Source organism: Coccidioides posadasii, chromosome 5, assembly GCF_018416015.2.
Source record: "Coccidioides posadasii str. Silveira chromosome 5, complete sequence".
NCBI classification, from domain to species: Eukaryota; Fungi; Ascomycota; class Eurotiomycetes; order Onygenales; family Onygenaceae; genus Coccidioides; species Coccidioides posadasii.
The window spans coordinates 456,161-468,858 of record NC_089411.1 but is presented as its reverse complement, the minus strand read 5'-3'; the positions used below and the strand labels follow the sequence as shown (position 1 = coordinate 468,858).

Below are 12,698 nucleotides of genomic sequence, written 5' to 3'. Positions count from 1 at the left end.
TTGCCGATCGCCGGGACACGCCAAACAGGCGATCGCTCATTTGTGGAATGGGCCATAGGGATGGAGGTTACAGTATCGTTGGATTTTGGGGGTTACTTGCAGAAGTTGGCGTGACAGGTAGCTTAAGTTTCCTCGTCCAAAAAATTCCTTGTAATCGAACTGCTCCTTTATTTGCACTGCACCCCAGCCTCACCCGAGGCTTGCAGCCACGACGAACTATGGTGCTTCCACTGGGAATTCCTGACTACATACATAGACGAGCCCATTACCTAGTTATTGTCCGTCTAGAAGGCCCGTGCTAGCTCTCTTCAAATCCTTTCAGAAGGCCATTATCTAGTCAGAGCTACATGACAGCCAGTTCCATTGAAAGACCCAGAGTAAGCCGCCCAACACGGCTTGCCACTACGCTTCATCCGCCCCTACGAAGGATGGGTAAAGGGTCGACGGAGGATCGGGGAATCAACGTGGCAAGCCCGAAGGCCTCCTGGCTCCGAGGGCACGTTGTACCCTGTACATCATGCTGACACTCCCCTGTTGGTTGTTTGTATGGACCGATTGGTAGCCCGTTACCTCCCTTTCTGGTCGTGATTCCTCTCTCTGGTGCGCCGCCAGTTATGTTGATAAAACGCTTCCAGCGGCCTTAATCGGACCTACAAGCTCTAAATCGCTGACTTAAATCCGGTTTGAAGAGAGCTTTCTCAAGGAATAGCGTAAAGTGCCTCTCCGCTCCGGCCGTCCCAGGGGAGAATAAATTAGCAACTGCACCCCCCGGCCCTCGAGGTCGTATTTCCTCGTTCTATATAGTTTGCAACCGAATGACCAAGATCTAAACAGTTGGTTTACTTGTCAAACCTTCACTATGCCATTCGGCGACTTCCAAAAGTCTTCAAAGGACATTCAACTTCTCTCCGAACATATTCTGGCCGCTGAATGTGAGGTCCCTGGGAGTGGCTATAATCATAGCGAGATGGATCTCGACAATTGTCTGGGTGATGACAATGGTATCACTTGCTATCGAGTTTTCTCCCTGTTCCGGCATTAAAATTTCTCCCTCACTTGTTTCTATGAAATACTTCTGAATTCGACGAGCGAACTATCCCCACATGGTGTATGCTAATGAGGCCAACAGGCAATTTCCAGTGGGGAGGAAGGAACTTCCACAGCCACGCTCATAACATCATATTTCACCCTGACGAGGGCGTTGCCCATGTGCCTGTCCTTCGGGCAGACCTTGACGGCGGAAGCAAGCAGAGTAATGTGAACCTGGGCGAGAGAATTGGCAATGTCAACGGCCATCTGGTGTTCAGGTGGTAAGTCTTCTTGTTATGAAGCATTGAAGATTCCCTGATGATATGTAGAAGAGGAGTGGATCTCCTCCGCTCATCTTGATATGCTGTGATTCGGCTTCGGACTAAAAGTGTTTGGTAATGTTGCTTTTCTATGGGGAAATTCAGCTATGACGCAATTGTTTTGCTCTTAGTACTCCGTGGTGATGCTACTTCGACAACTACAAGTAACGATGTCTGAAACAATCCTTATCAAATGAAAAAAGTTTAGAGCATCCTTCCCCCTTCACTAAGATACAAAAGCTCATTGTGTAGTGTATCCCTAGCATTTTCTACTAAGAAATTAAAGCATTATCCGCGAATACTAGACGCCATTCGCAGAAACTGCAGGACCGCAGAACCAGATGATATCAGTTAGAGTATAACACAGCGCTTTGGTAACCCACAAGGACCGTCCTCAACCACTTCATCCTCAACATGACAATTCTTTGTTGGAACTTGCTGAGTCGTAATTTCGGGGTGTTCCTTTTCAGATAGAGATGGAGCTTCATGCAGTCATGCAAACCTAACCTTTGCGACAGCGTCGTAGAACGCCTTGCCTTGGATCTCTGCGAGCTCAATCTCCATGGAGGAGGGGTTTCGGGAGCCATCCCCAGCCTTGATAAGCCGAAAAAGTAAGCGTAGTTCGATAACATAAATAGAAAAAGAGAAACATCGTTATATATATATATATTGGAAAGTTGCTTACAGCGAAAGTTCCTGCACCCCATGGGCTGCCACCTCGAGCTTCTGAGAGGTTCGAAAGGATGGGGAAAGCGGTCTTATAGCCAAGCGGGACAAAGATCATTCCGTGATGAACGAAGGTGCTCATAGCCGCGATGACCGTGGACTCCTGGCCACCGCCGGGAGTGCCAGTGGAAACAAAAGTTCCTACATATTTACCCCAGAAACCTCCTTTTGCCCAAATAGAGCCAGTTTTGTCCCAGAAAGCCTTCCATTGAGCTGGGAAGTTCCCATAACGGGTGGGTATCCCGAACAAAATGGCATCATATTTCAACAGATCTTCTGGCGCGGCGATTGGGTGATTTGATTTAGCAGGGGCGTGCATTTTAGCGAGAACTTCATCTGAAAGAGTTTCTTCGATCCTGCGGCGACCTCCCAAGTTAGATCCTCGCTTACTTAACTAATAATTCTGTAAAAGCATGTTTGCAGCGCCAATTTGACCTAATCGACACAACCTCGGGCAGGGTGCGTACTGGTATAGATCGGCTGTGCCCCCGGCAGCCTCAATGCCTCGTTTTTCAGCCTCCGCGAGCTTCAATATGTGTCCATACATGGAATACTAGAACCATAAACTGCCATAAGCGGATGTTTGCCCAGTGATAAGTTTCGCAAGGGGCCAGAGCACGTACAAAGACGATCGCAATTTTGGGAGCCATGGTGGAGAGCTGCAAGTCCAATGAATTGGCGTTCAAGGTTAAAAAGGGTATTCTTAAGGAAGACGTTCAAGCGAGCAAAATGCAATTGAGCTTTGGTAATATCCTCTCACCATGGTGAAAACTGGGATGGGGATGGATGCACACTCCGTGTATATGTACGCACTCCAGGAGTCAATGACGTGCCTGGGCGAGTAAGCTTAAGGAGGGCTACAGATCCTGGGCCAAGTGGCTTGCCGGTTGGAAGGCAACCATAACGGGATTCTGGCCCAAAAGAAGCACTGCTCCATGCGATTTCCCAAACTAAATTTTTGGACCTGGGATGAATAGTTGGTCAACTAATCCAATTCCAGAGCAAATTGTTGCTGTTTGGCTTATGAAGCACTGACAAATATAAGAGCCGCAACGCGCCGAGGGGAACAAATTGGTGATCAACTCCGACAGGGCTGTAGAGCAGGCGGTCGCGGGTATCATCTGTGGTCTCGGCTGCGCCGGACAGCGTGCCTTGCGAGTCGCACAAGGTTGGACGCTTGTGCTTAGTTGAAGCTGACAAAATCGCACTTGAAGTGGGCGTGTGGGGGGACCGGCCAGCCCAGCCCGGTTTCTCAAGCGCCGACAGCGCGGTTTTCGCTCGGGCTTTTTCATGATTCCATCCCGGGGAGCAGAAACGACGCGCATTTGGTGTGGTGATCCGCGCACGTCAATTGCCTGTGCCTTGAAGATACACCAACCCAGCGCACCGCTGCAGGTGGTAGGAGAACTAATGCTCTCCATACTCCGTACAAGCTATGCATTTCACAGCTCAACGGCAGCTAACCATAGCAACTCTTTTGACCACGAGCAACAGCCGGTCATCTCCATTTCTCGTTCCTTCTTCCACTTTTTCAACTATCAGTTCGAAATCAGTTTTATGGGCTCTGGTCTCTCCCAGCGCAAATCTGGCCGCAAGTACCATATTGAACCCCAAAGCCACAGAGGACAACATGCTCGACAGTCAGAGCTTCCAGGGCCCGCCCGTACATTCACTGTCTGAAAGCATGCAAACCTTTGCAATATCTATCTCGCTTGCTCTAAAGCATCTCGCAAAGAAGCTCCTGCATTGGTGAAACACTCCCTGTTCGACTTGCGACTGCTAACTGACTTAAGCTTCCAACTCTATGGTGAGACATGGTTAGATCTCCAGCAAACCAAGTTATTTTCGAGGTGTTGAAGCAGAAAAGCAGCACCTGCGCAAACTCATTTTCTCTTTGGCCTCTCGCTGTCTGTTAGCCAATATTCGGGTATAATGCTACTTAATGATATGGAATCATCTCCCTAGATGCAAAAACGATCCTCCTCCAGTCTATCATTGGAACTTCTAGCCATTGGTACCTCCGTGATGTCGCCGTGCAGACCACTCGGTTATATCGGCGCCCTCGCCATCCTTTACGTCCTCTTGAAGCTCTCGGCAACAATATACGTTTTTATCCGTCCCTCCCGCCTCTCCAAATATCTTCGCAAGGATGTAGATACCTACGCTCTCATAACTGGAGCTACGGATGGGATTGGGCTGGGATTTGCCCGCGAGCTCTGCAGGCAGGGTTTTGGCGTCATCTTGCACGGCAGGTGTCAACATAAGCTCCAACGAACGCGGGACATACTGAAAGATGAATATCCGGACGCCCAGATTCGCACATTCATTTGCGATGCAGCCCTTCTGAACCCTCCGGAGGTCTTTGATAGCCTCGCACGCGAACTACAAGACGTGAACCTGACTGTTCTGATCAATAATGTCGGTGGTCAAGCTGGCTCCGTTCAGGGCCCATACAAAAGCTATCTGGATTACACCCACGAGCAAATCGATCGCGTGATAAGCGTCAATACGCGATTCATGACCCAGCTTACTCGTGTGCTGCTACCGCTACTTGATCGAAATGGACCCAGTTTAATTCTTAATATGAGTTCATTCGCTGCTAGAGGAACTCCCTACGTTGCTGTCTACAGCGCCACTAAGGGATACGTAAAGACTTTCTCCGCTGCATTAGCAATGGAAATGAGGATGCAGAAGAAGAAAATCGATGTTGTGGCTCTCAATGTTGCTGAGGTTCAGAGTGGTAGCCACACGGTCCCAACAAGTTTATTTATCCCTACTGGAAGGCAATTCGCGCGATCTGCTCTGAAGAATGTGGGCTACGGGAGCGAAACAGTGGAAGGTTATTGGCCGCATGCAGTTCAGGGTGTATTTGTTGATATGATTCCTGAATGGATGAGACAGATAACTGTGATGCGGGCTGTGAGGTCAAGAATCGCTGCGCTCCCCGGAATATCGAAAAATGTTAAGTAAAATGAGTTGCCGGACAAAATAACCACACAGTCAATCTACAAAAATGTATATTGCTGTGTGCTGCGTGAAACAGTCTTCTTTGGATGCTTGGACTAAAATGACCTTGGAATTTTTCGAATTTATTGTCTGTTCTATCATAAACGGCAAATTGGTATATCAAATAAAGAATGTTGCATGTATGACCGACATGAACCCCCAAATATATGTCCATATATTCTGTCTGATATCAAACCAAGAACCGAGCTACTCAGCAGGCTGCCGCAATCCCAAAGACCGCTATTTCTGCCATCCTCCTCCGATCAATTTCTTTCTTCAACATCAGCAAACAAGTTGCCACCACCAGTGCTTCGTCGACCTCTACCCCTATCGCACGATCATCCAGGAGCAACTCCCCTCCATTGCCAGCCGCAGATTTTGAAGCACCCTGCGGTCTGGTATGCTCATTCCTCACCAATTGGGCAACACGTCGGCCAATCCTGTCGGGATTATTATTCTCCAGACTCTCCAGGACAAGGAGCTTCTTGCAATTCCAGCGAGGATCATCACATTGGATGTACCGCCATTGGAAAGAGTCGCCGTAGAACGTGGTGAAGTATTGCGTGCGAGAATTCCATTTTCCCACGACTTTGATTTCGGGAGTAGAGGCATTGACGGCAGTGTCTGTGTTCGTATCTGTGTCAAGCGTGTTATCATTGGACGCGCTACGAATCACAGGGTCGCGATGAGGCCCGAAGAAGTAGCATGTCTTAAGTAGGTCTCCGAACTGAGGGGAGGAGAGCGTTGCATCTCCTGAAGACCGCTTTTCGCGTCGGGAGACATATGCTACTGAGCCATCTGGGTTGTGGATATTAACCTCTAGCTCGTAGGAGGCGACAGGGAGGCGGATGAGACGGACTCCCTGGGAGTTTATGAATAGAGATCTGCTCGGATTGAACGTAGATGGTGCCTGCGTATTGGAAGTCGCTGTCTCCGCGCTGCTGATGGACGATGTGATACTTGGAGAGCGTCTCGGTGCCTTGGCTCTTTCTTTTTCATTAATTGAAATGCCGATTGACGTTTTATTGTCCATTATGAAGAAGAATTAATATCCAGAGAAACTATAAAATGTACTGGGACGGACCCTTTTTACTGGATATCTGGAAAGCGATTTCCACCTCTGTTACCGGTGGCCCTTTTTATTCTTCTTCATAGCCAGTGTACCATCATTGCTATCCCCACACATTATGGCAATTTATCGTATTTCCAATGGCCATAACTTGACCGTTACCAGTGCACCGTTAATTATTCGTCGGGATAGCAAGATCAACGTGGCTGTAACCTGATGTCGTGCACGAAGGGTGTTGACAACTTGGAAAATTAGGTAAGTAATACGAGGACCGAACACGTCAGATTCCGGGTCCTCAGCCGCATTGCAAGCGGAATACAAGTCCTCTTGTGAAAAGAGCGTAGTTGTTAGCTTCGCGGGTTTTATCTAGGTTGTGGAATGCAATGCTGTAAAAAAAAAAAAAAAAAAAAAAAAAAAAAAAAAAGAAGAAGAAGAAGAGGAAGAGAAAGACGTCGTCAAGCCTGGCGGAAACGGAAACATCAGTATGTTCATCTCCCTATTGACACTTTTGGCGTTTTAAGAGGTTGACATTTTACTAATTATATATTGAGTGCTCTGATTCTCACACACCAAAGCCTAAGATGTTGGCATGGATATATAAGAGCAGGTGTAATTTCTTCTCTTCCCTCCCGGGCTCGGTTGCCTCTTGTTTCCGCCATATAGATCTCAGTAGCCCAGCCAGTTATTCCTAAACTGGTCATCCGTCCTGATCCTTCAATTGTCACGCATCAATCCACAATGGTGGTCCAAAAGTCCTGCTCTAGGAGCGTATAGACAATCAGCCCATTCCCAAGGCTGCAAGACCTTTTCCTATATATATAAAGATCAGCCACTATATGCAGTCGTTAAAAAAAAAGGATAATATGATAAAAGCAGTCGTGAGTTGCATTTATGAATGCCAATCTAGAGTAATAATTTCTATCGTGGGCTTAAGCCCTGACTCGGCACCGTTTTAATTTGACACTGCCCTGCTTGTCTGCGAGGCCCAAAAATCCTAACAAAAAATTGAAAACAAAGAGACTGAAAGATATGAAGCCCGAAATTAGGTAGTTAGAAATCTGAAATTCCTCTTCAATTGCCAAGGGTTTCTGAATCTCGTTGATCCCATGGCGGAATAATTGCAAGAATAGCTGCGCTTGAGTACTCCGTTTGCGTGGAGGCCTCATTTCCATAGACCATATGGCTTAAAGCTTGTTTTCTACTCCCTGGCTTATTTATCCAGTTAATATCGGAAATGCATATGCTCGGCCAGAACGAGCCGAGAACCTTGCTAGAATTAGCTCTTGGAAAACGAAAGGAACACCTGCAGAATAACTGGAGAAAACGTACTTCTGGAAATGGCGTATCATAATCCCATTCACTCGTGGCCATGGGATGCAATGCAGTCCCCACTATATTAACCCGCAAGCCGGCACCATGAGGAATTCTTGTCTTGTACAGAAATTGCCACCTCTTGTGTACATCTTGGACGTAATCATCACTGTGAAATAGATGGAAATACTTCAATTTCAAGGATCTTGGTGTCGTTTCTTTCCGTGTACTATTAACGTAGCCTTGTTTGCGATATTCGCGAAGCTCACAAGATGACGAATAGTCCCTCTCATAGATATTGGCCTTGTTATCGGTTGTTAGTTCCATGTGCCCTCCGGAGGAAAATATACCTCAGACGAGCAGATTTTATCGTAACTCACATGGAGGATGGGCATAATCCGAACCCAAAGTCCGAGGGATTTCAAAGTCGCGTAAAGCGCCATATCCGCACCCTTGAGCTTTCGAGGCAGTAAGAGGTTGGCTTCTTTGCTGGTGTGAGGATAAGAATGGGAGCAGAAAATGCCGAGAATACCGCCTAATCCGAAGTCAGCAAGAAGTTCAATCGTTTTTACCTACAGACCGCCAACCTTCATCCATAAAATCGGCCTGGGCAAGCAAACCCTTCATTCGGGCGTACAGAGGTAGAGTACGAGGGTCAACTAATGGGTTAGGCAATAAGCTTGCACCAAGCGGTTCGGTGATGAACAAGTTATATGTCAAAGTTACCCGATGTCCTTCAGTAACACGTTCTATCTCATGTTCGCAATCGCTGTAAAATGCCGCCCACTGGATATTTGAAAGGCTTCCATCATCCCAAGGAAACTCCACGGAGGCACCCAGATGGCGGACTACAAGTTTTCCACCTTGGTGAGGTGATGGAAGACAGACCACTAAGGATCCAAACTGGTTTGGAGAGCGTGGGGTATCAACGTGTGCGCGAAATAATCCTGAAGGGCCAGAGTAAACCTGCTATTTTTAGCCACAGTTTGGATCTTTTCGGATACGGGGACAAACATTCAACTTGTAGAGCTCAGCTCTCACCCGACGAAACTCCAGAGCATTCTCTAGCGAAGAGCTTATGTTCGGTAGCAATGTTTGCTCAACAGAATCCAGGATACCGAAGTCGGCTGGGTGGAACGTGGTGCCGAAACGGCCAGTGTCGAGCTTTCCAGCGTGGCGGTAAGAAGGATCCAGCACGTCTTGATGACCGAGCCCAAATGTAGCTGGGGTACAGTCTTCGACTAACGTCTGGAATGAACCAGTATTGGAATCTGCATTTGATCCAGGTAGAATGGTTTTGCAAATGGTTCCATCCTTGGAAGACCAATACAGAGTGACCGGGGAGGATTGTCGCAACACATCGCATCTATCCTGCGAGTGGGTGATGGCAATTGAGCCACCGCAAGTGAACAATGCTTCGGATTGGTCGTCTTTGACCACGGATTTTAGCTCGTCGAGTTGTAATTGACCTACCCCTGGAGATGTAATCCTGGAATCGTCCTTGTCCTGTTTGACGGATACACCCTGTACATTAAGATCCCGTGTACCTCTGACCTCCAATAGCTTTTTGTGCAGCTCTTTGTCACCTGTGCCAGTTAGATCTCTGCATATGACACATCCAAAAAGGTCTCACCGCTTGGTGCCGTCTTCTCCCACAGTAACCATTCCTTCCATCGCTTTCTCAACCTCGCTTCAAGTATGTCCAGTTTATGGTCACGTGTGGCGGAGTCTGGGAACTCCTCTTCGCAAAATTCCGGGATGAAAGAGTCTAATTCAGCCAACAGGTCATCTTCAATTTGGTCCAGCAAAGACCCGTCAACTGGCTTCTCGCCTTCTTTGAGATTTTCAACGGGGATCCACGGAAAACCTTTTTTCTTTCCTGGGAGTTGATAGGTCCGAGATATAAATTTATCAAGGCAGGCATCAATTTTGCAATCCTGGCCACGTTTGTTAGTTAATTACCCAATCGGGGTGCCACTAAATGTCTACCTTGACCATAAGTTCCCGAATAGCTTTCGCAAATTCCTGCAAAGACATGGGAAATTTTCCGAGCTGCTCCGGGTTGCCGTCGTGCTGGTCTGACATCGTGGATGATGCCCGTGCAAGGCTTTGGAGAAATGTCACCTTGTGTCACGTTCAAAAGGGATCAGGAAGAAAGTGGATTGAAATAGTAGAATGTTGAAAGTGCATTCAATCAGTCTTTTCTGAATTGATATTTGGAAAAGCCAAAGGATCAAGAGGCGAAGCCTCAGTATTTATGTCCTGGGAACATTTTCCCGATTTTCCTATTCAAAGCCCAGTGACAGCTATCTGCTTCCTGTTCCATCTGTTTTGCTTAGGATTTAGGCAGCTACCTGCCTTAGGTTCATTTGCCGCAACAAGGCGTAACATGGCCGGCTCTTTCAACTTCGATAGACAACAAATCAATGGTGAAGAGGTTCAAGGACTGGATGATCATAATCAAAACACTGCATGCAGAATCAATTGATGCCTATGCCACTGTGGTTGTCCTGGGAATAAATTTAGGCAGCATTCCTATGGGCGTGGTCTTTCGGTATCACGGTTGAACCAGCCACTTATTTAATCTCATTTTCAGCATGCGAGATACACGTTGCTCGGGACATTTTCTTGGTTCGCAACGCCTGATTGGCTGCATAAATGCGCCAGACACCTGAATACCTTTGAGGAGCATGATCGTTCAGTGATGAAGTTCAATGCACCTCACAATGTCTGTGTTGAATATCCCAAACCCCAAGGCGGGGTTTTCGCTCAACTTGGATCGAAATATCTCCGTTCTGTTCAAGTTCACGCGCACCAAACCTTGCTGGTTGCTCTATCCAAAGCACAGCCAATTCTCTATCCTAGAGTAATAACCAACGCGTTCAAATGTTCTGTTGCGTCTTTGTCCATCTATCTCGTCCCACAAGCACTGTGCTCAGAATCATCGCGCTATTTACAAGCACTGGTGACACTTCAATCCATCCAACAATAGTGCCGGGAATGAGCAAATCACATCCATGGATAGTGAGATTGCGCACCAGTGTGGAATATGGATAACCGGCCTTGTGGGCTTGACTCTGCGGTTTCGTTTTCGCGCTTCCGTTGGCGGTTGATCCGTTTGACCTTTTGCTTTTTGGTTTCGGGTACTTGTTTGTCGGCTGTCGCGTGGGACCACGCGACTGACGCTCATTTGGTTCTAAGTACAGCTGGAAAAGTTGCCAGATATTTCCTATTATTGAGAACAGGAGGGCATAGAACCAGAATTTGTTGGCTTCGATAAGCGCCATTCTACTCCACTTTGTAGAGTGAAATCCCAATGAGTCGGGCTGCCAACGGTGTAATATATGTCAGCTGTCCATCATGTTTAAACACGTTGGGCTCTAACATGGCATCACTACATGTATAAACCCATCTGGAAAGGCTCCTTCAAAGCTGATAACACTCACGATAGTGAAAGCCTCCAACCAAAGGTAGCACCCGTAGGAGCTCAAGCTGCACACTTCAATGGCCACAGCTGTCCGCCCACGACGGTTGATAGTCTCAATTTGTCCAATCAACGTATCCCACGCATTTCCAAAATAAGTAATAAATTGAAAATAGCGAAAGTATCGACGTCCTAGGTGATGGGAATGTTTAATTAACATCGATGCAGAGTAGTTCCTTGCTAGTGAAAAGTACCAAGAGCAAATTGATTTCCCACGCCCTTCCATCTCCAAGCTTCTTTATTCCCTACCGGCTTCCATGCCACTACTAATTGGCAGACTGCCTGGAGTAGGCGGAGCGCATTTTCAATCCCGGGAGCCGTGTTCATATAATGGGCGAATTGCAGGGCGAAGGGACGCTTTGGTGTCGACATGGGTGATGTTTTGGGAGCAATGAGGCCGCGAAGGTAGCTAGGTTGTCCCAACAGTGAAAGGGAGGGAGATCAATTGGTCATGTTATCTTTGGTTGGATGCCAGAAGAGCGGGTTTTTATTTTAACAATGTTATCCCGAGGATATAAGTTAACCAATACGACAGTAGGATGTATTAACGGTTCGCCGGATTGTGGAGTCCGCCATGCACCCCAAGCCGAGTAACATACGAAACGAGCCCCTTATTGAATTCAAACCGCCTTCGATGCATTAAAGAGTTCATGGTGTTACAAAATCTACAAACATACGAAGTACGCCGTACACAAGAACACAATTAAAGCATGAATGCGAAAAGCAACGCCGCTGGGTATCTTCAAATCATCAAGTCCAATACAGCGTCAAGAAAACCGATCCTTGTTCCAACCGTGTACTTTTTAATGAAAATCCGCAACAGAATCATCCACAAACGCCATGTCCATGCAGTTTTTTTCTCTGACAAGCGAATAGTGAAAATGAGCCCTCGACCACAGCTATAGCCTCTTCCCGCGAAATCTTCCACCCATAAACCGCCCGCCGCGACCTCGTTCTCTCCTCCATTCTCTTTCCCTCTCCTCCTCTTTCTCCTGTTCCTCTCTGATTCTAGCCTTCTCTCTCTCGATTTCCTCCGCAGTTTTTTCCACTTTCACCGTGGGTTTCGGCAAATTCTCCGGCCATCTTGGATGAGCACCCGTCGTGCAAACTCTTCCCTCAGGACAAAATCCTGCCAAGTAGAAAGGACATATCTTCCTGCGAACATGCTTCTTTGCACATAAAGGCCCTAACGGACAGAATCCCTTATCATAATGTTCACAAGGTGGTAATTTGGCTTCTTCGGAAACGTGCTGATATAGACAATCGTCGCCGTTGGCGCAATACCCGCTTCGCGCAAAAGCCTGGCATTCCGGCATGCGGCGCAAATTATATTCATGTAGATATTCGCATTTTATTCCCTTCTTGCATAGCCCCTTCAAGTAATGCTTGCATACAAGGCTGCCGTGTGTAGACGATGGAGCAATCGCGGGCGAAGTAGCCGTAGAGATTCGGGAGGGGGTTGGATGGCGGTCTGGGCACATAGGCCCGAGTGGGCAGTGGCCTTCTCGATAAGCCTTGCAGACGGGAACATCCGAGGCGAGCCCAAAACCGAACGTCTTGCGAAGGAACGGGCTGAAGGCGAAGTTGGTGAAGTTTGGGTCGCGAGGACTGTCGGCGGATACGATCCGGTCTGCAACACGATGAACCTCTGCCATCGTATAAGCACTTGACGGTGAAAGCAGCTTCTCGAAGCAGAGCAGGTGATAGATAGGCGAGAGTTCCAACCTAGGTCACTGTTTGTAATCGACATGAG

General features: G+C 47.6%; 7 protein-coding genes across 7 annotated transcripts; 2 read left to right on the top strand and 5 right to left on the bottom strand.

Moving 5' to 3' along the window:
• Nucleotides 1-859: 859 nt before the first annotated feature.
• Nucleotides 860-1,314, top strand: D8B26_008124 (uncharacterized protein; the record flags this gene model as incomplete). The annotated part of the gene is made up of 2 exons (XM_003071493.2): nt 860-1,001; nt 1,130-1,314. The coding sequence occupies 2 exons, from the start codon at nt 860-862 to the stop codon at nt 1,312-1,314; spliced, it is 327 nt and encodes a 108-aa protein (XP_003071539.1).
• Nucleotides 1,129-2,838, bottom strand: ALTA7 (Minor allergen Alt a 7). Its single transcript, XM_003071494.2, has 4 exons — nt 2,699-2,838; nt 2,543-2,628; nt 2,035-2,431; nt 1,129-1,943 (listed from the first exon to the last, which is right to left on the bottom strand). The coding sequence occupies exons 1-4, from the start codon at nt 2,723-2,725 to the stop codon at nt 1,842-1,844; spliced, it is 612 nt and encodes a 203-aa protein (XP_003071540.1). The 5' UTR covers nt 2,726-2,838; the 3' UTR covers nt 1,129-1,841.
• Nucleotides 2,839-4,100: 1,262 nt separating this feature from the next.
• Nucleotides 4,101-5,045, top strand: D8B26_008122 (uncharacterized protein; the record flags this gene model as incomplete). The annotated part of the gene is made up of 1 exon (XM_003071495.2): nt 4,101-5,045. One exon carries the CDS (start codon nt 4,101-4,103, stop codon nt 5,043-5,045), a length of 945 nt encoding a protein of 314 aa, XP_003071541.2.
• A 247-nt stretch (nt 5,046-5,292) lies between these two features.
• On the bottom strand, nt 5,293-6,114 carry D8B26_008121 (uncharacterized protein; the record flags this gene model as incomplete). Its single annotated transcript, XM_066125756.1, has 1 exon — nt 5,293-6,114. One exon carries the CDS (start codon nt 6,112-6,114, stop codon nt 5,293-5,295), a length of 822 nt encoding a protein of 273 aa, XP_065981840.1.
• A 1,107-nt stretch (nt 6,115-7,221) lies between these two features.
• Nucleotides 7,222-9,595, bottom strand: D8B26_008120 (uncharacterized protein; the record flags this gene model as incomplete). The annotated part of the gene is made up of 7 exons (XM_003071497.2): nt 9,451-9,595; nt 9,095-9,398; nt 8,476-9,047; nt 8,049-8,427; nt 7,842-7,996; nt 7,480-7,764; nt 7,222-7,416 (listed from the first exon to the last, which is right to left on the bottom strand). The coding sequence occupies exons 1-7, from the start codon at nt 9,544-9,546 to the stop codon at nt 7,222-7,224; spliced, it is 1,986 nt and encodes a 661-aa protein (XP_003071543.2). The 5' UTR covers nt 9,547-9,595.
• A 643-nt stretch (nt 9,596-10,238) lies between these two features.
• On the bottom strand, nt 10,239-11,347 carry D8B26_008119 (uncharacterized protein). The gene is made up of 3 exons (XM_003071498.2): nt 11,140-11,347; nt 10,908-11,077; nt 10,239-10,787 (listed from the first exon to the last, which is right to left on the bottom strand). The coding sequence occupies exons 1-3, from the start codon at nt 11,315-11,317 to the stop codon at nt 10,344-10,346; spliced, it is 792 nt and encodes a 263-aa protein (XP_003071544.2). The 5' UTR covers nt 11,318-11,347; the 3' UTR covers nt 10,239-10,343.
• Nucleotides 11,348-11,796: 449 nt separating this feature from the next.
• On the bottom strand, nt 11,797-12,600 carry YTH1 (RNA-binding component of cleavage and polyadenylation factor; the record flags this gene model as incomplete). Its single annotated transcript, XM_003071499.2, has 1 exon — nt 11,797-12,600. The coding sequence occupies one exon, from the start codon at nt 12,598-12,600 to the stop codon at nt 11,845-11,847; it is 756 nt and encodes a 251-aa protein (XP_003071545.1). The 3' UTR covers nt 11,797-11,844.
• Between the last annotated feature and the right edge of the window lie 98 nt (nt 12,601-12,698).